We start from the raw sequence: 25,782 nt of genomic DNA on the forward strand, positions 1-25,782 counted from the left end.
TCCCCAAAGTTAACAAGATGTGCCTGGCCTCAGACCCATCTCCACACCTAAAAGACAGACAAAATCAGAGCAGGCCCAGGTGCTGCAGCTCCCAGCCCTGCAGGCCACCCTAGAAGTCATTGCCTCACCCCTGAGGCAGACCATCTGGGCTTAGTGGAGACAGGCTACACACTCCCTTCTCGTTGGGAAGGACCTGGCCTTGGCTTCTAAAAAACTCAGTTTTCTCTTCTTTCATCTCAAGGTAGAGAAAGTTAAAAATGCAAGTCCCTGTTTTTATTTAAAATTAAGCAAACTCTGGATTAAGCCACACAATCGTAAACTGGAGGTAGGCATGCAGAAGCGGATAAGGCAGGACTCATTGCACCCAAGCCCCCAGGCAGCACACGCACGCTCTCTGAGTGTGAAGGTATTTATGAAGTCCTTTACAACATGCAGTCAAAGAGGTTAATTGAAAAATTTCTTAATGTCATTATGAAAGAACTAGATTAACCCAAGTTAATTCACTTTATTGTTCAAAATAAAGAGAAATAAGTGCTGAACTCACTTGCAAATTTGGGGCGTGAATTCGGGGTGAGATGTTGTCTTTAAGGACTCTGCCAGTTTAATTAAGATATGGAAAATTACTTATTGTTCTTCACCACTAAAGTGTTAGGAATTAACGGACAAATGTGATGCGGGGCCCTTCATATCTCTGCCATGTGTGTTTGTTTAATACCCGTAAGACTACATCATTAAACCCCAGGCATGGATGAGGCTCCTCTGCGTTTGCTCTCTTTTTTGCCACATGCCTCTGCTAGACCTCTGGTTGGCACAGCCTTAGGATGGCTGTTTATTTAGGCTCACACAAACTTCGAAAGACCCAGCAGGGCCATCTGCGTTTGCCTTTCAGAGAGTTCATGGCAGAGGTGGGGCAGGGTCCGTGGGTGCGAGCTGGTCTCTTGTAGCTGTGTTATGTGCTTTCTTGGATGTGTGATGATGCCCTCGCTCGCACCATCTCCATAAGACCCCGTGTGTGCTTCCTTCCCTTTAGGAAGTGTTACTGAAGAGGGCGGCAGACCTTGTGGAAGCCTTGTACGGGATGCCTCACAACAACCAGGTAGGTGGATCCTGCCTTTACTTGTCTACCCTCCCTGTCATCAGCATTCTCAGCTTAGACAGACATGGCTTTCCTAGGTACACGATGCCCTGTTCCAGCTCCATAACTACGCCTCACACTAAATATTCATATAGAATAAGACAAGGTGAGGCAGGTGGTCCACAAAAGGGGGGGTGGGTCTTTGAAGTTCCATAGTACTGAGTAGAGGATGAGGCCCAGTAGGTGTTTCCGGGTCTCAGAGAGGGCATGTGGGCACCCTGTAGCCTGTTCTCACTGGTCGTGAAGCCCCAGGGAAGAGATATTCCTTTTTTCTGGATGGGGCCAGTTCTTTAATTCTGAGTCTACTGCCTTCTGCCTGTCCTAGGCTTAGGGCTACAAGTCTAAGGGCAAGGTGTAGCCACTTGGAAGCATCTGTTGACAGTTTTCCTAAGGATTTCGTCATAGTCTGGGCTATGTAGTCATTGCTTGCGCCACCAAGAGAACAGACCCATAGTGTATGGGATGTGGCCATGGCAACCTGGCCTTGGATGATATCATAGGCTTACACATGTATTGCTATCGCTGTAGGAGATCATCCTGAAGAGAGCAGCCGACATTGCTGAGGCACTGTACAGCGTTCCCCGCAATCACAACCAGATCCCCACCTTGGGCAACACTCCAGCACACACTGGCATGATGGGTGTGAACTCCTTCAGCAGCCAGCTAGCCGTTAATGTGTCAGAGACCTCACAAGCCAATGACCAAGGTAGGCCGCTGTGCCAGATGGACCCTTCCCTGGCCCCCTCCCCAGGGTGGGTTGAGGCTATAGCTACAGGTGGAGGTGTTGGGGCCCAGCTGGGGAGTGCTGGTCCCATTCCATGCCCTTAGGCATGGCTGGTTCCTTCTTGCAGGGAAGACCTTGCCACACATCTTCCAGCTGTACTGGGCAGAGAACACTCAGAGAACCCAATTGTAGTGACAGTAGCCCCATTGGCTGCCACTCAGCTCCCTGGCATTGCTAGAAGTGTCCCTTAGCTTATTTGTAAGTGACTCTGTGATCTTTGACAAGAATGGGCAGAGCCATAGGGCAGCTATGACCCAGGAAGCCAGGAGGAGCCTTCTTGGATGTGTTATGGGTGGTATTTGGGTTCACTTCCTGGTCTGAATCCATGGAGAAAGCCATCCATTCCCCACGTGGTGTACCTTACCCCACAGAACAGTGACCAGGGTTGTTGAAGTCACAATTTGGTGTCCTCTGAGCACGTTCTTTGAGCCCAGTTTAGTTCACATCCTATAAAGATGACTCAGGCAGCCATCTCAGAGCCCCCGCCCCTATTCTGCTGGCTCCCAGTTGCCCACACTATACCACAGGCAGGAAGCTATGGCGCCCACCCCACTCCTGCTCACAGAGACAGCATCTGTGAAAGTGAGGACATCCCCACCCCCAAAGAGTCTTTCCAGGGAAGTTAGGGCCACAAACAAGCTCTCTTTGTCAGCCATGGCATTTGAAGGTCTGTTGAGGCTGAAAGTTCAGAGAGAGTGGGGTAGCAGGTCAGGAATCCAAGCTGTTGATAATTGCTTCTAAAGCAGTGAGTAGCAGCAGCTGAAGGTTAGATCGAAGCATGCTTTGGCTGGCCGTCGAAGCCAGCAGACATGGAACAGGCCTCACCAGCGGCAGGGTGGCGTGTTAAGATTATCCAAGCTGGCTAGAATCACCAGGGCGAGAGGAAGCATAAAGTCAATTAAAAATGTTGAATATATGATATAGATTCTCGGGGAAACCCCCCCCAAGTGTCTGTCACTGATAATAATGTTATTTTTGGCCGGGGGGGGGATTTTAACAGTCGGCTACAGTCGCAATACAAGCAGCGTGTCCCCGCGAGGCTACGTCCCCAGCAGTACTCCCCAGCAGTCCAATTACAACACAGTCAGCACTAGCATGAATGGATATGGAAGTGGCGCCATGGCCAATCTAGGGGTCCCTGGCTCGCCTGGATTTCTTAATGGCTCCTCCGCTAACTCTCCCTACGGCAGTAAGTGTCTGTTTTTGTCACACGTCATCACGCAGATTCATATTCACTACAAAGTCGAGTGTGTGTATTGCTTGGATGTTCTGTGATGTGAGCTACTGGATAAAAGGAAGGGTGGCCCCAGAGGCTGGGCGTCCAAATGACAACTACAAATTGACCTAATTCAGCCCTCCCCCACAACGCCATCTCATTGGCCACCAAAATAAGATCTGAACCACACGGGGCTGCTCAATTGGAAGAGAGAGCCCGGCCCCCAAAGCGTTTGCCTGTTATCCAGAGTGGCCGAGCCGAAGCATGTCGTGTCTTGTTTTGTGGCCCCTCCCCGTGCGAGGCGAGGCCCTCAGAGCTCTCGCTGTGGTGCTGCACCACGGCCCGCGCGCGCGTGCTGACCATGTTTGCTTTGTTGCAGTAGTGCCGTCCAGCCCCACCATGGCAGCCTCTTCGGTCACCCTCCCTTCAAACTGTAGCAGCACACACGGCATTTTCTCATTCTCACCTGCCAATGTCATCTCCGCAGTGAAACAGAAGAGCGCTTTCGCGCCTGTGGTCCGGCCCCAAGCCTCGCCTCCTCCTTCCTGCACCAGCGCCAATGGGAACGGACTTCAAGGTGAGGGCGGCGTGGGTGGGTGCTCAGGCCCCATGGCCCCTTTGGAAACCCCTTGCACGCCTGTGGCATTGCATGTGCTTCACTGGTCTGCATCTTCCTTCCTGCCCCACAGCCCGGTCCTCGAGCGAGCATAGATGATTCTGCCTCTAGGTTTTGTCCAGCCCACTCTTCCTATGCATTGACCTTGACTCAGCCCTTCCATGCCCAAAGGGGTGGAGCCTCCCTTGAGGGGAAAGGAGAGGACGAGCAGAGCAGAGCCCCACTTAGACCCTTCTTAGTACCCAGGCCTGGCCCTTCTCCACACAGGGTATGGCCCTGTCCTTAGTGTTAAACTTTCAGCGTCCTTATTAAAGGGACAGCAGAAACCGGCTAAGAAATGGGTGGCAGGTCACTGTGCCGTCTTGGGGGCCCATCCCAGACTGTGTCTGCCCCACTTTGCCGTGAGGCAGAGCCATTATTTACAGCTTCAGGACAGGACGTCTACATGACTTTGCTTCTTCTTGGAAGGGGCTGACCCAGGGCAGGGTGTGTACCATTGCTGGGTGGCAAGGCTGTCTGTGGTTGGGAGTATGCTCTCTCTTGGTTCTGAGGGAGAAGGGTTGGCCCAGGGGCATGAGAGCTACCACGTGGACACAGCTGTGCACAGCTGGGGCCATATGGAGCAGGCACCAAGTACCCTTCCCAGCACTGAGGGCAGCTCACGCTGCATGTGACCTGCAGTGAGTGTGGTGGTGAAGCCATATGGGTGCCCCTAGGCCTTTGGGCTCACATGACTACCTGTGGTGCACGGGGCTACACTTACTGAAGTAAGTGGCCATCACCCAACCTCTTTCAGACACCACCTTGGGTATGTGCTCCACCGGGTGAAAGTCAAACCCATTCTCCTTTAAAAACATGAACCCATTCAACCAGTATTTACTGAGTGCCTACTATGTGCCAGGCTCTCTGCTGGGTGCCGAGGACGCAACCGTGGAGAAGACAAACTGGCCCTTTTGTGAAGTCGGTGGTATATTCCACTTTGATGAACTAATGCTCAAAAAAGGAACTGGAAAGGTATCAATGATTTGAACTCATTGTCTTCACAACACCTGTCAGTTCTGACGGGAAGCCCAGGCCCCATTTGCCGCCAGCCGGCCTCAGAGCTGACCTTGGGCACCAGGCCAGCGCTGCTTAGCAGGCAGGCACTGAGGGGAGGTAGGTGTCTGTGGACATGCCCCAGCATCGAGGCCGACTAGGTGATACCGCACAAGCAGTGTGTACACAGGGGCCTGCCAAACCATAAAGTTGTAACGGTGAGTCGGAGATAAATTAATATCGTTGAAATTAATGGACTGAGAAATTGAAGCTCACATCACTACATGAACAAATGTATTAATATGTTATACATAAATTAATGAGAACAGTCATTCTGACAAAAATTAAACAACACCAGAGTTAAAAGATTTTAAATTACATTCGGACCAGGAGTTCACTCCAGAGCTGGCTGCACTTGGCGCGTCAGTGCCAAGCTTCTCTTGTTCTGTGGAGAGAAAGCAGCACCCTGAGGTGGTGCTGTCTCCATCACTCCGTGGCCTTGAGATTCCAGAGCTACTGGGCCCTGTGTGGCTTTGATCTGAGAGCCTGACTCACCCTTACGCTACAGAGCCGCTGGTAGGAGGTCAGAGCCTGGGCCCAAAGGCAGAGGGGGAAACTGAGGCAAGTCTCCATTTCATTTAGGAAAAGCAAGCCTTCAAGCCACGGCCAGGCTGGTTCCTGTCTTTCCAGAGAGTAGGCTTCCCTTTGCTTTGAACAAAATGTGGAGACATTTACGTGAAGCAGAAGCCCGTGTTCCCTCCTGCAGAGAAGGCCTTTACAGAGGGCTGCAGCGCCAGACAGGCCTGCGGGAATCATGCCGCCACTGTGCCCTCACCCTAAGAAGTAGACTTACCAACACAGCACTGCCACCAGCACAGCTGACTATAGCAGGGAGTTGAGTGAGTCTGGCCTCCCTGTGAATCCCAGCACAGGAGGAGTGAGCTGGGTCCACTTGAGGGTGCGCGTGGGGTGGTCCATTAACTTGGGTCTCTTCTCTTTTGCAGCTATGTCTGGGCTGGTAGTCCCGCCCATGTGAGGGACTCTGTTTACCTTCACAGCACCCAGCATCCAAGGACGGACTTCAGGGGACACGTGTAGTGTGCTAAGACGTGCTGATGGAAACGCTATCTCCAAAACTAAAAATCAGCAACGGTTGAATGCTACAAAAGACATTTAAAGATTTTATTTAAACTGTTAAGAATCAACACGCGAACAAGCCTACTCCTTCATGAACAATTCCATTTTATTGACTGAACTTTTCTCACATCTTCACATTTCTCAGTCCTGAAGATTAAGGAAAACAAAGCGATGCCTATTTTGTATAAAGTTTCTGATTCCGTCTTGGCTGTCTAGTGCGTGCTATCTGTGTGGGGAGAAGCTTCGTGAATATGCACCGTTTTGATGCCCATGCAACACTGAGGAAGAAAGCCTCGAAACATTTTTCTGTACTCATATTTAGATTCACAATGGTTGTGTATCTCTATAATGTGAAATATTTTTTTGTGGTGAAAAAAGGGGGCCAAGGAGGTATGAGCCATTAACTGGAACAGAGGAGGATTATGACTAGGTGAATTTGGGGTGGCAGGGAGGGAGGGAGGGTTTATCATTGCTTAACTTCATCTTAATGAAATGAAACTTTGTAACTTATTGTAGTTAGAAATTGTAACTTTGATATCGAATCTCTTGCCTTCAACAAGCACACTGACAGAGAAAAAGAATATGCTACTGTCTGTTGGTTCCAATATTCTCCCACCTAGAGCTTCCTGTTAAAGCAAGTGCGGTCAGCAACATTTTTTCAACTTTCGCGCACTGTAAACCTATTGCATTCTTAGGCTACTGTGAGGTCTATGTTTCTTGTACCTGAAATTGTCCTTTTGACTTCTAGACCCTTCTTCCCCGATGTGTTTTGTATGTGGTTATAAAATTGTAGACTTTTGTGATTTTGCCAAAGTTGTAGCTAAATATTTATACACTTGTCTTGAATTTTTTTCAGATCCACTTAAAATATTTAGAAAAACGAGTTTTATTCCTTATGTGTCTTATAGGGGATAAAATGCTCTCTCATGTGACGCTTCCTTTCCCATGAACACTTGCAGTTGCTAAGGGACTTTATTTTGTAACATATCAATTATAAATATTGTATTTATCTTTGAAATTTTGTACATTGCTTTCCCTGCCTTCTTTTTTTCACGTCTGTATTGGTGTTTGATCTGCCCAGTGTTGAAGCACAGGGAAAGAGCAGACACCAAGAGCTTGTCTCTTTAATCTGTTTTGTTGAAGTGAACCAATGTCCTTACATTTCATTTGTACCTAAACCATTTGCTATCGTTTAGACTTTCCATCCCCCACCCCTTTTTTTATGTTGAGGAAAAGTCAAATTCATTGTTTATTTTTATATTATTTTTAAGTTATCTGAACAAATACTTTTGAAAAGAAAAGTTTGTTGTATAGTCAAAAGAAAACGGTGTCAGCCGGCCGTGACAAATTCTAGTAGGTTCTGTGCATGTGGAGCGGCCGTGAAGGGGCCACACCGTCCGGGCTGTGTTCTTATTTTTAATTTTTAATTTTTTTTGTAGAATGTAAAAAAAAAGTCATTTTAGCTGCCACCTATGACTTTGCCACATAGCTGAACTGTGTTTACTGGAAAAATTCAGAGGCCTAAAGTTTAAAATAAAATTTACTTCCGACGTTTTAATTACAAATGTTTGCCACATTAACTTCTCTGATGCCTTAAAAGTGGACTTCTTTGAAGAACTTCTGTGCTATTTTATCATAGGCTCACACCACAATTGTTAATATCTGGAGATGGGTGATGAACACACACACACACACACACACACACACACACACACACACACACACACACACAGGCCAAAAGCACAAACCTCCAGTCTGCCAGTCACTTCTTCCTGGGTCTGCCTGCTGCTTTCTGCTCTCTTTAGCTCACCTTGGAGTTAGAGAGGTATCGGGGACACTGCTGGTTAGTTCGTTTTTATTTTAAACAGGACCTTTTTGTGGTCAGATCCAACAGCACTGTCTGTACATTTTTAACTGGAAAGACCTCCTTCAGACACTCCGCCTCTTAGTGCCAAACCCACCGTGAGACCAAGAATCAGGACTCTTTTTTTCCCCTTCACACTCATTGCTCTCGCAGAAAGCACAGGCCTTGCAAACAGCAGCAGAAGTCACATTTAAAACAAAAAGGAGGGGACTTACAAAACTTAGACACACACCTTCACGAAGGAACGACATAGAGCTTAGCAAGTGTTCATTCGAGGGACTCAATACGAGTAACAGAACGTCCCCAAGGGTCAGTGGGCCACACTCTGGCTTTGTGGCTGCTGACAGGGCTTAGCTACATGAACAGCCTGAGAAGTCACTTTGGAACTAAATTGCCTCGATTTATTTTGTGTAAGTAAGGGTTTGACCTAAAAAGAGCTCACGTGCACATTAGTCCGCATCCTCATGTCCGCACCCGGTTTGTGTTTTAGATCAACTAGTCAACGCCCTCATTGCTTCATTGTGTCAAAAACCGAGAGCTTCACTAAATGGTAGATTTTGCTGTCAGAGACCCTACAATAAGATTGTTTTATCTGTACATTTTTTCAGATATTTAACTGTATAAAATGTTCATTTTACACAATATTTAATTAAAGTATTTCTTGTCTGTGAATTTCACTTTTGGTAATTTTTATCTGTTTTGACTATTAAAATGACTGACAAATGAATTGGGGGTTTCATTTCCACATCCTGGGCTCCAGAGCTGGGGCTCATCAAGATCTAAGTGGTTTCAGAGAACCTTCCAGAATTCTCCACCCTCAGTAAGCATCGTTCCTGAGGTGGCTGTGATGCCACAGGTGCCATCAGAAGACTTGCTGCCCGCACAAGCCCCGGAGTCACAGCAGCACGGGGTGTCCTGTACACCATCCTGAGGTCGGGAGGTTAGGTTATAAGCGTCTGAATTGGAAGGCTGGATAGTACTTGCTCTGGCTCCCGAACACTCGCTCATCCCCATTCTCTGCAACCTCATGTACTTTTTGGCAAGAACCAGATTGGGGGAGTCTGGGTAGACACAAAGGGACATGGGTTGACAGAAAGGATGCCAGTACTGCTATGCGTCACTGGCACAGAGGGGTCTTACACTGGCCTCAGGTGTCTGCGTAGGTGGAGGTCAAGTCTGGGACTCCAGCGAGGTCAGCCATGAGCACAAGTTCTAATTTCCTCAGCCCTTGCCTATCTTCCCTCTCAGCATTTTCTCCTCAATGGCAGGCAGGCTTTGCATGTTTTGGCTTGCAGTTCTGTCACACGTTCAGTAAGTGTGATCTAAATTAGTACTCACAAATGTCATCTTAATTACTTGTTCTGCTGAGCAAAACAGGAAACAATTATTCAAAACAGAAAGAAACTTGTGAATACCTTTCCCTCCCGTCAGGGCTGAGCCTTTGTTGGCTGGCCTTAAAGAGACAGTAAAGAAAAAGGTTCCGATGGCACAAAGCCCACTTCAGTCAGTCCCAAGTCACCAGGGCCGAGGAGTGTGTTGCCCAAAGCCTCCCTCATCCTTCAGAGTCCAGGAACCCTGCTCAGGTCTTTGGAGCTAGTGTGATAGGGTCTGCTGACCTGAACAGAAAGAAGTTCAGAAGCTCGTGTTTCAAACCAGAAGCAAGAACCGATTCTCTCGAAAACACATGCGGAGTATTGTCAGGTCTCTCTAAGGTCTTTCAGGCTTTTAAAGATTATTCAAAGCACTTGAAATGGGCTTCAATCTAATGCCTCATTTCATTGCATTAAACAGCCTAGTTAATAAAGAATCAATATATTCAAAGGGCAAGGTTATCTTTTGTCTATAAGGGGTGGTGTCGCGCTGAACCTTTTATAGTTCAAATGCTGAAAAAGACCTCATGAAATCCATACTCATCAAGTGGGTCAACGAGAGCAATCAAGAGGCCCCTGAAAGGAAAGAAAGGCCGCTCTGCTTTAAAACAACTCCGGGCCTTATCTTCCCTGTTCGGAGCACCCAAAGAAGTCCTCAGAAAATGTCAATTTCTCATCAAGACAAGAGGCCACGATGATCATTTTCTCAGAGAATACATACAATTAGGAGAATTCAGGGAGGCGCGGCGTTGATTCCTAGCTTATTCTGGCCCCACGAGCTTGGGGCGCCCTCTCCGCAGATAAAAGGGACTGTTGATAACTGAAGTGTCAATACGCCGAAGAGCGAGTTTTGAATGTGAGTCCTTGTGCTTTGAGCCCGCCTGGGCCGATCCCAGGCCCTGATAACAGCACAGCTGCCAGCAGACACCAAGGGCTGGCCCTCACAATTAATGCCATGAATAAATCACACAAAAGAGTTGAGATGCTTTATGCTGGGTGAGACAATCCCCTGTTTTACCCTTCAAGGATTCTTTTTATGTTGGAATAAGGTTGCTTTTAATGAAATTTAAACTCATCAGAGGAAATCAAAAACCTCCAATCAGATTACAAATTGATTTTTTTTGGTCATTTGTCATGTCCTAGCATAGAGCCGCAGGTTTCACAGGGAGCCAGTCGCTGATGTGGGTTGGCAGTAAGGGTGGACCAGCTCCCATTCTTGGTGGCTCTATACCCTATCCATGCCCTGGGGACAAATGGGTGGAGCTCATTAGTGGAACAGAAGGGGACTGTCAACCCCACAGACATGGTTCTGCTACTCCCCATAAACCAAACTCAAAGCCGAACATGGGACCAAGCACTTCTAAACCCTTCCATCTCTAAATAACCTTGGGGCAGGAGAGGACATTCTTAGCAGGATTCAGTGGTCCCTACGTCTGGTTTGACCTTAAAGTTCCATGGACAGCCTACCTTTTCAAACCACCAATTACTGGTTTGTGGGTCAGTGGCTGGCAGAAGAGCTTGTGGATCACTCAGTGCTTCTAGAGTACTCCGTGTGAGCCCTGGGCTCTGTGTCTGGTGTGTGAAGCTCTTGGTTAGGTTCCCAGCACCGCAAAACAATAAAGCAAGGTTGGGTGACTTACCAGGGAGCAAGGCTATATGACAGATGCAATCTCTTTGGCCTCCAAATCCTGTGCCTTTTCCACTATACTGGGTTTCCCACATCCTTAAGAATTAAACAGTGAAAGAATTGGAATGGAAAGGAGAAGGGAACCTCGCCAAGGTTTCTAAGGGATTTCTAAGGACCACAACCAATTCATCCATCATGGAAGTGTCTATGGCTTCCAGACATCTGATCAAACTGGAAGAGGAAACTAGCTGTTCTGTCCAGCACACACTAGAAGGCTTAAGAAGGTTACTACAGGCACAACCAATGTCACACATCCTTACTCCCCATGGCTGGAGCCTCTTCTTCCCTGGAGCCTTGGTAGCACCTGCAGTGTATGGGGCTTAGGGGGAAAAGAGTTGGCTACATGATGTAGGTACAGAAGGGTGATACCGTCCAGGTCCACTGACACTGCACCAGAGGGGTTGGACGGCCAAAGTTAACCTGGAAGCATAACCAGAAAGGAGTCAGTACAAATTGACTTCTGTTAGTGTTGCAAGGTGATGGAATGAAAAGGGGAGAGGGGCGCCATTGTGGTTGGTTGTAGAGTTAGAGTAAGTTCCAACAGAGCCAACAGTGTTGAAAGCCACAGAATAAAGGATATTAAGGGCCTCGGTGTCTCTCTGAGCACTCTCTCCCACAAGGCTGAACCGATGGAGGGTCTTGAAGCATGCATCATGACTGTAGCTTAATCATGTATCACTAGGTAAGACCCAGACAAGGCTGAGCTTGAAACGTGGGTCTCCTCCTGGGAAGAGCAAATTCTTTTCTGACAATGGCCACTGGCAGAGCACAGGACCCGAGTGGAGGTGCAGCTTCCAGTAGAGACAGAAAAGACATAAACCAAAGGTCTTATCTTTAATCCACAGCGAGCATTTGTGAGTCAGTGGGACCCACAAACCACCCGTGTAAAAGGGCAACTTCCCCATCAATTCAAAAGGAAAGGACAGGCGATCAAAAGCCAACCCACATCAAGCGTGTATGGAGACATCACAGGGAATCCTGCTACTTTGGAAGCTATTGAAAACTTAAAGGAAAGGACCCGCCCCCTCAAACTTTCTGAGAAGAGACAGAGAGGGCTTAAAGTGGACAAAAACATAAAATTAAGGAAAACTTATTGTAGAAACAATTTGAAGCCTGACTGAGCAAAGAGAAACCTTGCTCATTATTAGTCATCAATGGATATGGGCTTTATTGCGTGTCTGGGGCAGACATCTACTCTTCAAACACCCACATGGCTGTACGTTATTAAATGGGAGATGTACACATTCAAGGTGTACCTGTCAATAAGAGTTCTTGTAAGGCAAAAAGAAAAATGCTTGGAAAACCATGTTTAATCTCTCTTAAAAGATATTACATGCACCCATGTACTATGGCTGAACATAGGATCAGCAATTAATGTCTCAAATAGTCACAGAATATTATATGTTCTATTAAGTTACGAAGATCATGTTCTGAAGTATGTTTCACGAAACAATTAATACCAATGACATAAAATTATGTATGTAGATAATACTTTGAACATAACATGATTTAGATCTGTAAATTTCTAGAGAGAAGGCTAGAAAAACTCATAAACACATTAAAATGATGAGCTAATTTTTTTCATTATTAAACCAGGAAAATCTCTTCTCTTAAAAATGGGTGTTCACTGCTCCTGGTAGAGAAACGGATGTTCTCTCAGAGGTCTCGGTAGAACCCTTACAACCTCTCTGAAAAATCAACTGGATGTTGTACAGGGACCTAAGTGCTCATAGCCGTTTGACTAATTCCATTTCTAGGAATCAATTCCAAGGAAATAATCAGAGACTAGAGAAGACTCTAAGTGAGCGAACCTTTCCTAACGCCATATTTATTAAAAATTGGAAAGCACCCAAATGGCTGAAAACAGGATGAGTAATATAGAGTCATATAGTGGAATATTATGGGTTCTATTAAGCTATTAAGAGATCATGTTTTGAACTATATTTCACGAAATGATAAACACCAATGACATAAGTTATGTAAGTATACAGTACCTTGAATGTAACATGATCCAACCTATAAATTTCTAGAGAAGGCCACAAGAACACATCCACACACTAAAAAAATACTTGTTCGAATTCCATTAAAATTCCCTTTTGTTGTATACGAGAGGTGAAAAGTTTATATATTATAACCCCATTTTCCATTTAATCTTAGCCCTAAGACCAAAAAGTTATAACATCTATATTTCCCAAATTTTCTATAAAATGGATGAGCAAATTGTATCTTAGAGAGCACGTCTCCTGGTGTCAAAAGTGAACGTGCTCTTCTTAAGTAGCCAATGAAGACCCCATTCCCTCCTGATGGCGCTTCCGTCTGTGAACCCTGGCTGCAACGCCTCAGAAAAAGTGAGACCCTGAACCATGCAACGGCTCTCACAACCTGCAGGCAAGACAAAGAAATCCTTAGAGGGGACTGCTCTGAAGTGTTTGAGACACTCTTTTTCTCAAGGTGCTGCCTTTTATTTATTGGTTGTTAGATATTATTTTATAGCGTCTGTCTGTTTTTCTTTCTGTCTGTCTGTCTATCAGCTACCTATTTATTTACTTTTCATGTCTATTATGTTTTGTCTATTACCATGCATGTGCCTGGTGCCTCTGGAGGGCACTGAATCCCCTGAGACTAAGATCACAGATGGTTGTGAGTCACCATGCAGGTGCTTGGAACCTGACTCGGGTCCTCGGTAATAGCAGACAGATGGCCAAGCCATCTCTCCAGCCTCGGGTTTTAGTTTTGAATACAGTTAAAGGAGATCTAAATGAACCAAAAGTGTCCTGTAATCACAGGTAGGTCTTTAGCACGGCTGCCATGGCAACCCTCACATTCACTTGCAGACGCCATGTGAGTCCTCGACAATCACAGATGGTTTCTTTGAAGAAGTGGATGGGCAGATCCTGAGGGGCGCCATACCAGTCTCCCACCAGACAGGGAACAGTTAAGACAATCTTAACAAGAAGGAAAAGTGAATCTCCCTTCCTACTTTCTCATTTCAAAGCATTCCACAAAGCAAAATCAGTCAGGACAGCAAGCTGCTGGCAGAAGACACCTTTCCCCAATAGGATTGAGCTGGGAGAAGATGTACCAAGTCCCAAGAAGCATATGAAGGACGCTCACATTTTCACCAGCGGAGAAATGCCAGTCAAACTAGAAAGAGTCACCACTTACAGTCAGCAGGACCTGCTCTAGCCTGGCAGTCAGGCAACGGCAGTACTGACGACGGTATAGGGATGGTGTGAATCAGAACTCACCGTGAACAGTGCAGCCACACTGGAAGATGCTCCAGCAGCTTCTCCCACAGTAAAGCACAGGACTAACCATTTGACCCAGCATTTCTAGTTCTGGTCCAAACCCAAGAGACACGAAAACACATGCTTGCCCAAAAGCTCTCGCACAACAGCAATGCACACAGCAACCAATGGACCATACATCTACACCATAGGATACTGTTCAACCATGAAAAGAAACACAGGCTAAAACATGCCACAACACAGAGGAACCGTAAGAACATGCAAAGAGAAAGAAGCCAGCAGCCATATTTGCCAATCTCTCTATTGCTATGTCCAGAATAGGCAAGTCTACATGGTAACGTCTGCAGTTGTTCTGCCTGAGAGTGCAAGAACAGAGAATTTCAGCCAAAGGCTCCCGAGTTTCTTTTTGAACTGGTGGAGGTCTTTCAAAATTGTCTATGTGTTACATATAGCATTCGGTCATATTCCTGAAATGCATGAGTCGCCGCCCCATGTGAATTATTTCAATAGAACTGTTATAAAAATCGTAAAATGTCCCTGACCCAGTGGCACAGGCCTGTCATCCCAACTAATTGGGAGGACAGAGCAGGAGAATTAGAGCAAACTCAAGGCCAGCTGGGCAACTTAACAAGACCCTGTATCCAACGAGACAGAGTGATAAAATGAGGACCTGACTGGAGAGGTAGCTGAGTGGCTGAGCCTTTGCCTAACACAAGCCAGGCCCTAGGCTCAATTCCCAGGATCAGGGTGGGAGTTGGGGGAGGGGGAGATCCGAGGTTTTGTCAAAATATAAAAACATGAACGTTATTTTCACGACACACTCTGTTTCTCAGAGCACACAGTTTATTGGATTCCACTGTGACACATATGCATATATTTGCTGTTGGTTGTGCTCCCCTCTGTTCTCCACCCCGCCCCTCTGGCCAGCCCCCTTTCTCTCTGTTTTTTTGACGGATGTTCCAGTTCTCTCTTGCCACCCACCTCCGTCTGATGGCTTCCACTTTCACATCACAGTCGCAGAACGCATAGGTATATATCAATTCACATATACGTTCTGCATATGAGAAGGAACACGGGGCCCTTTTCTGCTTATTTTCTTCAATGTAACAGTTTCTGGTTCCATCCATTTTCCTGCAAATGTCTTAATTTCATTCTCCACAGCTGAATACAATTCCCTGTGCCTATGGAGCACCGTCTGTAGAGATTGTCTGTACATGGAGCTGTAGGCTGCTGCCACGTCTTGGCGACTCCGAATGGTGGTGAAAGTATGTCTGTGGAGAGTTCACTTACAGTGGGGCAGTAGGTCACGTGGCAGTTCTTCTTTTAACTGTGTAAGCACTGATTTCCACAGTGGCCGAAGCTGTTTCCACTCCCACCAAACAGGCTCTCTCTCTCCTCCCTTCGCATCGCTACGAGCATTTCCTATTTTCTCCTGACTGAAGTGAGTGGAATCCCACCGCCATGACGATATTTATGGCTAATGGTGCACTAATGGCTTTCTCCAAAGCACTCACCGACTATATGTATTTCTTCCTTTGACAACTGTCTTTTCTATTAACTGGTTGGATGTGTTTAATTTTAGAGTTACTCACTGGTTCTAGGTGTGAATCTTTTCTCAGATGCGGTTTGCACACTTCCTCCGTTCTGTAGGCTGTCTCTTCACCGTGCTGTTTGGTTTGCCTTGACCATGCTTTTTAACGCCATGCAATCCCAGTTGCTCTCGGGGTCATTAGGTCACACCCAGGTTTTAGGTCCTTTGGTCTTAGGGTCATTTCCTGAGTTATTGGAGTCCTTTTTTCACCTGTATCTCTAAAGAGTTTCTTCTAGAAGCTTCTGAATTTCACATCTTACATTTAAGGTTTTTGATCCATTTGAGTTGATTTCGTGAGAGATATGGATCTAGTTTCATTCTGTCAGCATGTGGGTAGCTTCTCAGCGCCATTTGTGAGTGGAACTTTTTTCTCTTCACTATGTGATCATCTTTGTTAAAGATTGGGTAGCCGTGACGGCTTGGCTTTCTGGGCTCTGTATTGCGTTCTGCTGGCCCATATGTGCCAACAACATGCAGTTTTTGTCATATGGCTGTCTCAGTCAGTATTCTATTGCTGTGAAGAGATCATGACCACAGCAACACCTCTTTTTTCAGTTGAAATTTAATTTAATTTCTTAATAATGGTGTTATGGGTGTTTCATTCAACTGTTAGGTGTCTTCTTTTGAGGAAAATCTTTCCAAAGGGTTTTCCTCCTTTCAAGAATGATTTATATTCCTCTTTCTTTCTTCTTTCTTTCTTTCTTTCTTTCTTTCTTTCTTTCTTTCTTTCTTTCTTCCTTTCTTTCTTTCTTCCGTCCTTCCTTCCTTCCTTTCTTTCCTTTTCTTTAAAATATTTTTATAACTTCTCAGCTTTTTTCCTTTTTCATTAATCATTTTATTCGTTTACACTTCAAATGATATCCCCCTTCCCTGTTTCCCCTCCACAAAGCCCCATCCCATCCCCTCTCTCCTCTTTCCCCTTTGCCTCCTCCACTCACCCACTCCCACCTCACTGCTATAGCACAACCAGATACACTGAATCTAATAGAAGAGAAAGTGGGGAAGAGCCTTGAACACATCAACACAGGGGAAATTTTCCTGAACAGAACACCAAGGGCTCAGGCTCTAAGATCAACAATTGATAAATGGGACCTCATAAAATTGAAAAGCTTCTGTAAGGCAAAGTTTACTGTCAACAGGACAAAATGGCAATCTAAAGATTGGGAAAAGATCTTTACCAACCCTACATCTGATAGAGGGCTATTATCCCAAATACACAAAGAACTCAAGAAGTAAGACTCCAGAGAACCAAATAACCCTATTTAAAAATGGGGTACAGAGATAAAGAATTCTCAACCGAGGAATCTAGAATGGCTGAGAAGCACTTAAACAAATGTTCAACATCCTTAGTCATCAGGGAAATGCAAATCAAAACAACCCACAACAACTCTTAGAAAAGAAAAGCATTTGACTGGGGCCCTGCATTTGGTTCAGAGGTTTAGTCCACTATCATGGTAGGAAGCATGGTGGATGTAGGCAGACATGGTGATGGAGAAAGAGCTGAGAGCTCTACATCCAGATCAGCAGGCAGGAAGAGAGAGACTCTAAACCTGGTTTGGGCTTCTGAGACCTCAAAGCCCACCTCCAGCAACACACTTCCTCCAACAAGGCCACACCTCCTAATAGTGCCACTCCCTGGTGACCAAGCATTCCAATCTGTGAGCACAAGGGGCCGTCTTATGCAAACCACCCCAGTGGTCTGCAGTGCAATTCAGAATCACCGGCTGTGATGCCTTCAATATCGCTCCTTGTGCTTGGGCTTGTTTTGACTATTCCAGGTCTTTTGTGTTCATTTTGAATAAAAAACGTTTTCTTCTTCGGTTATGAATATCTCTTGAAGGGCTGGAGACATGGGTCCGTAGTAAAGAGAACAAACTGCTCTTCCAGAGGTCCTGGCTTTGATCCCCAGCAACCACTATTATTTCTAACTCCACTTCCTGGGGATCTGATGCCGTCATCTGGTCTTGAGAACACAAGGCACATACATGGTATACACACGCATGCACACGCACACAGAGGCTAAATGCCCATATACATTAAATAAAAAATAAAATAGAATGCCATTAATTAATTAATTAATTAATTAATTAGTTTTTTGAGACAGGGCTTCTCGATGTAGTCCTGGCTGTCCTGGAACTTGCTCTATATCACCTCCAACCCAGAGATCTGCCTGCTAGTCTAGTGCCTGCTAGATCTGCTGCCTGTCTAGTGTTGGGAATAAAGGTACGTGACACCCATGCATGACAAGAATGCTATTAACTGTTTAAGATAGACTTTTATAAATTTTAATCTTGTGGGGGCAGGGTGGGGCATGTGATATATGTGCATATATGTGCAGGTGCCTGCGAGGAAGGTGGCATGGGTTACCCCTGGAGCTGGAGTTACAGGCTGTTATGACTCACTTTTTAATTTTTTTCTTTAATTCCGTCTTGGTGTCACCTGACCCGTCACTAACTCATGAACAAATTTCTATGTGACCTTACCTGTGTTCTTATGAAATACATCCATTTCTTCATGTGCGATTTTGCTGTTGGCCCAGGGAAATGGTTCTGTTGGTAAAGTATTTGTCTTGCAAGTATAAGGGCCTGAGCTTGATTCCCCCGGAACCCACATGAGAAGATGGGTACAGTATCTGTAATCTGAGCACCGAGGAGGCAGAGACAGATCCCTGGGGTGTTCTAGCCAGCCAGTCTAACTGATCAGCGAGCTCCAGGGGCAGTCAGAAATCCTGTCTCAGAAAACAAAACAAAATAAAACCGTAGCACGCAAGTAAGGGGTAAACTGTCACCTCTGGCTTCTGTATACAAACACATGCACACATGTGCACACACACAAATAAATATACATGTAGGTATACATACACACATGAATATATACAACAAATTTTGTACATAAATACATATATAAAAGAAACTCATATATACAATATATTGTATATATACATACAAACACACACACACACACACACACACACATATATATATATATATAGACACACACAGAGATATATGTACAAGAAATTTTTGAAGTCAAAATCTTATTGTCACACAGGCTGAGTATACTTTGTGAAATCCCTGAAATTGCCAGATTTATAGGGATAAAAAGTAGAATGGGATTTCCAAGAATGAAGATGGGATGAAGGCCAGTGCTTAATGGGGACAGACTTTGGAACAGGCACAAAGGTAAAGAGTCCTGAGAATGGTTGCTCAGCAACACAAATGTACCAAATACCATCAAACCATGCACTTTACAAGGGGTAAAATGTTGAATTTCGTGACAGGTATTTTAGCACAATAGTATCTACACCCATTTGTCTTATATATCTAACTACCTATCTATCTTATCTATCTATCTTATCTATCTATCTTATCTATCTATCTATCTATCTATCTATCTATCTATCTATCTATCTATCTTATATCTAACTACCTATCTATCTTATCTATCTATCTTATCTATCTATCTTATCTATCATATCTATCTATCTTATCTATCTATCTATCTTATCTATCTATCATCTATCTATCTATCTATCTATCTATCTATCTATCTATCTATCTATCTATCTATCTTCTACCATCATCTTTATACTATCTACCCTTAATGTATTTGTCTTAGGGCTTTACTGCTGTGAACAGACACCATGACCAAGGCAACTCTTATAAAGACAACATTTAATTGGAGTTGGCTTACAGGTTCAGAGGTTTCAAGACAGGAACATGGCAGCATCCAGGCAGGCATAGTACAGGAGGAACAGAGAGTTCTACAGCTTACACTGAAGGCTGCTAGCAGAATACTGGCTCCCAGGCAACTAGGACGAGGGTATTAAAGCCCACACCCACAAGGCCATACCTACTCCAACAAGGCCACACTTCTCAACAGTGCCACTCCCTGGGCCAAGCATATACAAACCATCACAGTATTTATGTATTTAAACTATTTATGTATCTATCAGTCTATGTATGTATGTATTATGTGTGTGTGTCTATCTATCTATCTATCTATCTATCTATCTATCTATCTATCTATCTATCTTCCTATCTATGTATATTACTATCATCTATCATTTATCTATCTATATTTATTTTCTATCATCTATTACTTATCCCCCCTCCCACATCTGTCTATCTGTTTATATTCAGTGTCTGCTGGTTGCCAGGCACTGACTTGGGTGCTGCAAACAGGCCCTGGAGACAGTCTTCAGGCACTGGCAGCTCTCGTGTGGACGTTCACTCACCCTCTCTGCTATGCTAAGGCTCTTTGCTCGTTCTCTTGGTGATGATCTCAACCGTACTGTTTTAATTTTCACTTCCTACCTATTAGTGAAAACATCTTTTCCCACACTTGCGGCCATCTGTATTCCTCCTGTGAACTGCCCGTTCCTCTCCTTGGCTTCTGCCTCTTCCTAGAGAGTTTTCAGGACCTCTGTCCTTGTGGCCGCCATTCCTGTCTTGTGCTGCAAACAGCTCCCATGAGCCCACACGTCCACTGTGCTCCTCTGGCTGTCCTCTCTTCTCCTCCTCCTGTCCAGGGCTCCGTATTCTCAGGGTGGGATGCGCGTCTCCATCCTGTGGTTTAGAGACAGAATTGCCGTACATTTCATCTTATCACTTAGATGGCTTTCATAGTTTTAACCTTTACTTCTTTCGTCTCTTGGGCGTTAATTTTATGTTTGATATGAGGAGAGATTAAATTTTTTTTCCAGACAGGAAACAAATTATCCCCAGAATGTGCATTGAATAGTCAGTTCATCGCTTCCACTGATTTAAAATATCCCATTATCAGTGTCTAAATTCTTTTCTTCTGTTTTAATTCTTTTCCCCTGACCTTTTGGGGTATTCCTGCTCGTCACTACCTTATTGTTAATTTCTTTACTTAAAAAATTCTGTTTTTTTTTAATCCCTAGAAAGGCAGAACTTTCTTAGAATCCTTTAAAATTTTCTCAGTTCCCCTTATACATTCGTTCTTTCATTAAATTCTAGGATCAATTTGATGCTGTACAGAGTCTATTTCTGGGAGCCAATGACTTGGGAATATTGAATTTTCCAAACTCAGTAACACGGTAAGTCTCTTCATTTCTTCTCAAGAATTCGAGGGCGGCTGTGATGAGTACTAATGGGATGAGTACTCAGAGCCCACTGAGCGGAAGTGGAGTTAATAAAGTGAGAGGTAAGTGGTGGGTGGGGGAGGGGTGGGGCCAGACTGCAGCAGCCATAGACTGCGGAGCCGCAGCATAGCTAGCATGGTCTGAAGAGGCAGGCTGGTGCTTGGATGCAGGGTCTGGGCATCCATTTCTCCAAGTCTTTTTCCTGCACCACATCTCTCAGGTTACCCAACCTCTGGCCTTGGTCCTCATGACATAGGGAAGAGTCCGTGTCTTTAGAAACTCCCAGAATACTTTGTGCAACTGACTTGGAACCTAGGTTCTGCAGATTCTAATCCTAATATTTACTGAACAGGAAGGGCACTGCCTCTGAAATACAGGCATCATCTGGACCACAAGAGTTGCCAGAGGCCACCTAGCTCATAGCTCATGTGAAAAGGAGGAAAGACCACAGTGACAGCAGAGTCTTGTATAAGAGATTAACAAAGCCTAGAGATGGATCTAGAAAGAGGTGATGAGAACAGATGAATCCTCAGGTGGGGACAGAGGACAGGAAGCCCTACTGTGGCCTCCGGACCGTTTAGTATGGAGCTGAAAGGACTGAGGAAGGTGTCATACATAAGGGTAATTAGTTCATTCATTAATTAATACTTTAGAGATAGAGTCTTCACTGTAGTCCAGGCTGGTCTGGAACTAGCCCAAGCTAGTCTTTACCTCAGTATCTCTCTGCCTCTGCCCAGTAAGTGCTAGGCTTGCTTAAGGATGTGAGCCACCATGCCTGGCCAAATATAAATTTTTATATACAATCAATGGGCATCATTACAGTTTCTAGTAAAAGTCAATCAGGTTTATTTAAACACGAACGTGGCTGCATGCCACATTTGTTACAACACGTTTCCCATGTGGACAGGGAGAAGAATGGGTTTGCAACAGCTTCGGGGCTGTTTTGGATTCGAAAGTGTTCGTATGCCCACCTCTTAAAACAAAATGCATCTGAAAAAAAAATGATTCCCAAGCACAGTTTAGATTTCACATATTCTTTCGTTGAATTTTTTTTCCTCCTACAAAACCTGACTTTGATGGAAGAAGTGAAAGGGGAAGGGAGATGACTTTTAAATAATGAAAATATTCTATATACAAAAGAGGGCTAATGGTGAAAAGCAATGGCTTCTTCCACCTCACATTCAAAACAATGATTTTTATTAAAATATTATTAAAAACGTGTTCCCGTGGGTTGGGGATGTAATTCAGTGGTAGATTGTCTAGCTGGTATGCACAAATGCGGGGGTTAGCGTCCTGGCACTGCATAGACTAGGTGTGGTGGTGAATGTCTACGATCCCAGGATGTGGGAGGTGGAGGAAGAGGATGGAGGGTAGGACATCATCTTCTGCTACATACTAAGTTCAAGACCAACCTGGGATACATGAGACTTCCTCTCAAAAAATATCTACAATCCCCATGCTGATAAAAAAATTCTACTTCGTGTGTGCATACATTTGGGTAGAGAGAGAGTATCTGCATGTGTGTGCAGATGACTCTCATGCCTGCTCTGGTATGTACGGAGGCCACGGGGTGACACTGGGATGTCTTGCTTAACTTCTCCTCACCTTATCATGAGACAGGGTCTCTCACATCTGTCTCTGAACCGAGCCCCCAGTACTAGAGTTTACACACAAGCTGCTAAACCTGTTTTTGTTTTTGATTTTTTCTGTGGGTGCTGGGGATCAGAACTCAGGCATTCATGTTTGTGCAGCTAGAACACGATCATTCATCTCCACAGACCCCTAAAACTTCAGGGTACCTCAAAGCATAATGGCTATGTGGGGGCCGAGCAAAGCTAACATCCACATGGCTGACCTTTGGGGAGTAGCTGGCTGCTGCTGGATTAGACTGGGTTCAGGCTGGAGACGATTATCACTGTAGGGCTGCAGTCCGATCTGGGCCATGGGGTGGAACCAAGTTCCCACAGCACGGTTTGCAGAGGGAGTTTGGTGTCAACCCTTCATGCTGTGAGGTCACCCCTGGTTTTCTGTGGTTTGGTTTCATGGGACTTTTTTTTTTCAGGTTACTCGTGCTAGAGGAAGACCAGGGCCTGGAAGTAACCTTCACATCCAGTTTCCCTTACCTGGCAACTTGGTCCAGCCTCTCAGTTTCTTTGGGCACATGAGCACCAGGGACAAGGTGAGTTCTGTGTGTATTAAAGGATGAGCTTGAAGCTGAGCCATGGCAGTATGTGCCCTGACCAAAGGCAGAAGGGGCAGAATAAACCTGCCTTCACAGCCCCCTTGATCCCTTTCTCCAGGACCCTCCAGGTGACCACCATCCAATCCATCCTTTCTGAGGCACTGGGTCAGGCGCACCATAGAATGCAAAGGTTGGTACTGGGGTCCTAAGCCCCAGTCAGAGGCCATCCTAGCAGAGAGTTATGAAACAGCAGTCCTGAGACTTCTCCCATCTCAGATAGGACAGTAGGCTGGCTGCAGAGGCCTACACAAAGAACAGAAGGGAGACCATGTACACTAAAGTTCTGTGGTCAGTGGAGTGTGGAAGGGCCTGGGATACCTTCCCGAGGTCATCACGGCTTTAGACTTTTCTACAGAGGTCTAGCTCATTCAGGAAATCCAAGGACGAGAAAGAGAAGCAAAGAAATTAATGGAATCGTTGAAATCGGTTTCAGTGGGTTTTCTTTCTATTGCAAAAGTTTCACAGGTAGCTAACATATCTGTTTGGCAAAAATAAGTTTCCAACCAGGAAGCAACAGAGCATTTTGTGAAAACTAGGGGTCATCAATCAATGGTGATGGCTAGCTCCCACTGGTGTCACCTCAGGACCACAGAAGTGACACAGATAAGGGCCCCCAAATAGAAGGCAGATCTGCAGAAACATGGCCACCAGGAAGCTGCCAGCAAGACTTTTCTTTGTAAATGCCAAGGAAGAGCTCCAGGCTTTTAAGTGCCTGAACTATGACGTAAAAATAGAGGAGCACGGGGGGGAGGACCTCGTTCAAGAGAGCCATGTGCTTGGCTGTGGCTCCTGCCAGAACTTGGTAGATAAAAGACAGGTGCTCAGACTCCTTCAAGAACGGCTAATCAATGGCGGAGGATGGCTGGTGGTGGAGGAGGTCAGGTAGTAGAGGATGGTTTATGGGGGGAGATGGCAGGCAGTTGGGGATGGATGACGGTGAATAATAAACGATGTTTGGGATGGATAGATGGGTGTAGAAGATGGCTGGTCATAAAGGAGGACTACTAGTTGTGAATGATGGTGGTGATGGAAGATCGTTGTTGGTCGTGCACGGCTGGTGGTGGGGGATGACAGGTGGTGGGATTTGGGTAAAGAAATAGGGAAGCATTAGGAAAAGGCAGATCCCTAACAGCCTGTCTGAGGGTTCACATTCTATAACACTGTGGGCTGGAACCTGGTGTCAGGGCACTCAGGCTGAGAACCAGGGGACTCTTGAATTAAAAACTTAAGACGCTACACTGCCCTCCAGCCTGTCCACCCTAGAAGAGCTCTGTTAGAAGAAGAGCTCTTGGCCCTCGGGGCTTCTATAACACAATTCTCTGAATCAGGTAGTTTATAAACAACCTAGGTTCAATCCTCATGTCTTGGAAGGCTAAATGTCAGACGGAGATCAAGGCACTGACAGATTCTACATGTGGCAAGGCATTCTTGATCCACACATCTCCCTGTGTACGGTGGGAGTAACCAAATATATCCAAAGTCTCATTTACTAGGGCACCGCCTGAGATCAGTGATTCTTCTAAAGCCCCTACTTCCTAGAACTATCTGCCTCTGGGGTTGGGATCTCCACATGGGAACATGGAGAGACCACACAGAGTCTAAAGAGCAGTGGCTTGCTGCAGCTCTCTTGCCTTTTCTTGTTTTGTGAGTGAGTATAATGTGATCTAGCTGGTCCTGCTGTCAGCTGAGGTTGACCATGAACTCCAAGTCCAGATACCACTGGAGGAGCTGGGATCGGGTCTGCGTGCTTTCCCCCTCTCCATTTTATACCATGCTGGGGAATCTGACTCAGGCCCCAGGTACGCTAGGTCAGCTGTCCACCCACTGAACTCTACCCCTGCACAGGACAACTTATTTGAAATCAACGCACCTATCCACACCATGATCATATGGACCGTCTCTCCATACCCTTTCCTCTTCTGTACAGGCTTAACTGATCCTCAGAATAAACCACCGGACCACCATCTAACTGATGGATCGGGCACCTCAGTCCTCAGCTGTAGCCTATACAAGGTGTCCCTCCTGTGAGCTAGGAGCCCACAAAGAGTTCTGCCGGAGACGGGTGTTCATCAGAAGGTGAAATCGCCTTTCTGCATTTTGATCCATGGCTTCCAAAGATAGAAGAGATGATTGGTTTTCCCCGAGATTCAAATGATACCGGCATCCCGAACGATGCTCAGAGAATGTCGTTTTAAACAACAAAATGAAGGCGTCCATTGATGGATCTCCCACCCTTGCTGCTCCTGGCAGGTAACCAAGGTTGATTGGTTAGGTAATAGATAAAGCTTGTGGCCACAGAGGACTCAAAAAAAAAAAATTAATCGCATTTCATGAAATAGTCCCACAAGCTGCCAAGCCAGGGCAATCCTTTATGGTTGGTTTTCTTCTGCATTTAGTCATGGAAGCAGCAGTGTGATGCTTGGGTGAGGAGTCAGGAGAAGGAAGCGCACATTCTGTGTGATGCTTGCTGTTTTCCCTCACCAGAGCTAACGGTCTGTGTGCTGGGAGGGGTAAGAAGGTGTTCATTTTTAGCCCTAATGGTTTTACACAAGACCATCATCTTCTGTCTCCCAAAGCCCAGGCCTTAATTATCCCCATGCCTGGGGGACTCAGTGGTACAGCTGCAAACAGCACACCACAGAACTTTGTTTTAGGAAGATCATTTTCTTTTCAAGCGTCGCGTCGCTTTGGCTTGTGAAGTGGGCCGTGCCAGGGTTTCCTGCTCCACACCTGCCTTTGGAGGGGGCTGC

General features: G+C 45.6%; 1 protein-coding gene across 10 annotated transcripts in view; it reads left to right on the forward strand.

Annotated features, from left to right (window-relative positions):
- Window positions 1-8,464, forward strand: part of Ebf3 (EBF transcription factor 3) — a 117,536-nt gene extending 109,072 nt beyond the window's left edge. For 3 of the 10 annotated variants that reach the window (XM_032892380.1, XM_032892381.1, XM_032892384.1), the window contains 5 exons: window positions 1,031-1,096; window positions 1,664-1,841; window positions 2,920-3,108; window positions 3,515-3,712; window positions 5,791-8,464. In XM_032892380.1, coding sequence (XP_032748271.1) covers window positions 1,031-1,096; window positions 1,664-1,841; window positions 2,920-3,108; window positions 3,515-3,712; window positions 5,791-5,822 — 663 coding nt within the window. In that variant the 3' untranslated portion in view covers window positions 5,823-8,464. Of the gene's footprint in view, window positions 1-1,030; window positions 1,097-1,663; window positions 1,842-2,919; window positions 3,109-3,514; window positions 3,713-4,652; window positions 4,766-5,790 lie in introns of all 10 variants that reach the window. The other 7 variants (XM_032892382.1, XM_032892383.1, XM_032892388.1 and 4 more) reach the window with 4 other exon arrangements.
- The last annotated feature ends 17,318 nt before the right edge of the window (window positions 8,465-25,782 follow it).

The sequence above is a fragment of the Rattus rattus genome, chromosome 2 (assembly GCF_011064425.1).
Source record: "Rattus rattus isolate New Zealand chromosome 2, Rrattus_CSIRO_v1, whole genome shotgun sequence".
NCBI lineage: Eukaryota > Metazoa > Chordata > Mammalia > Rodentia > Muridae > Rattus > Rattus rattus.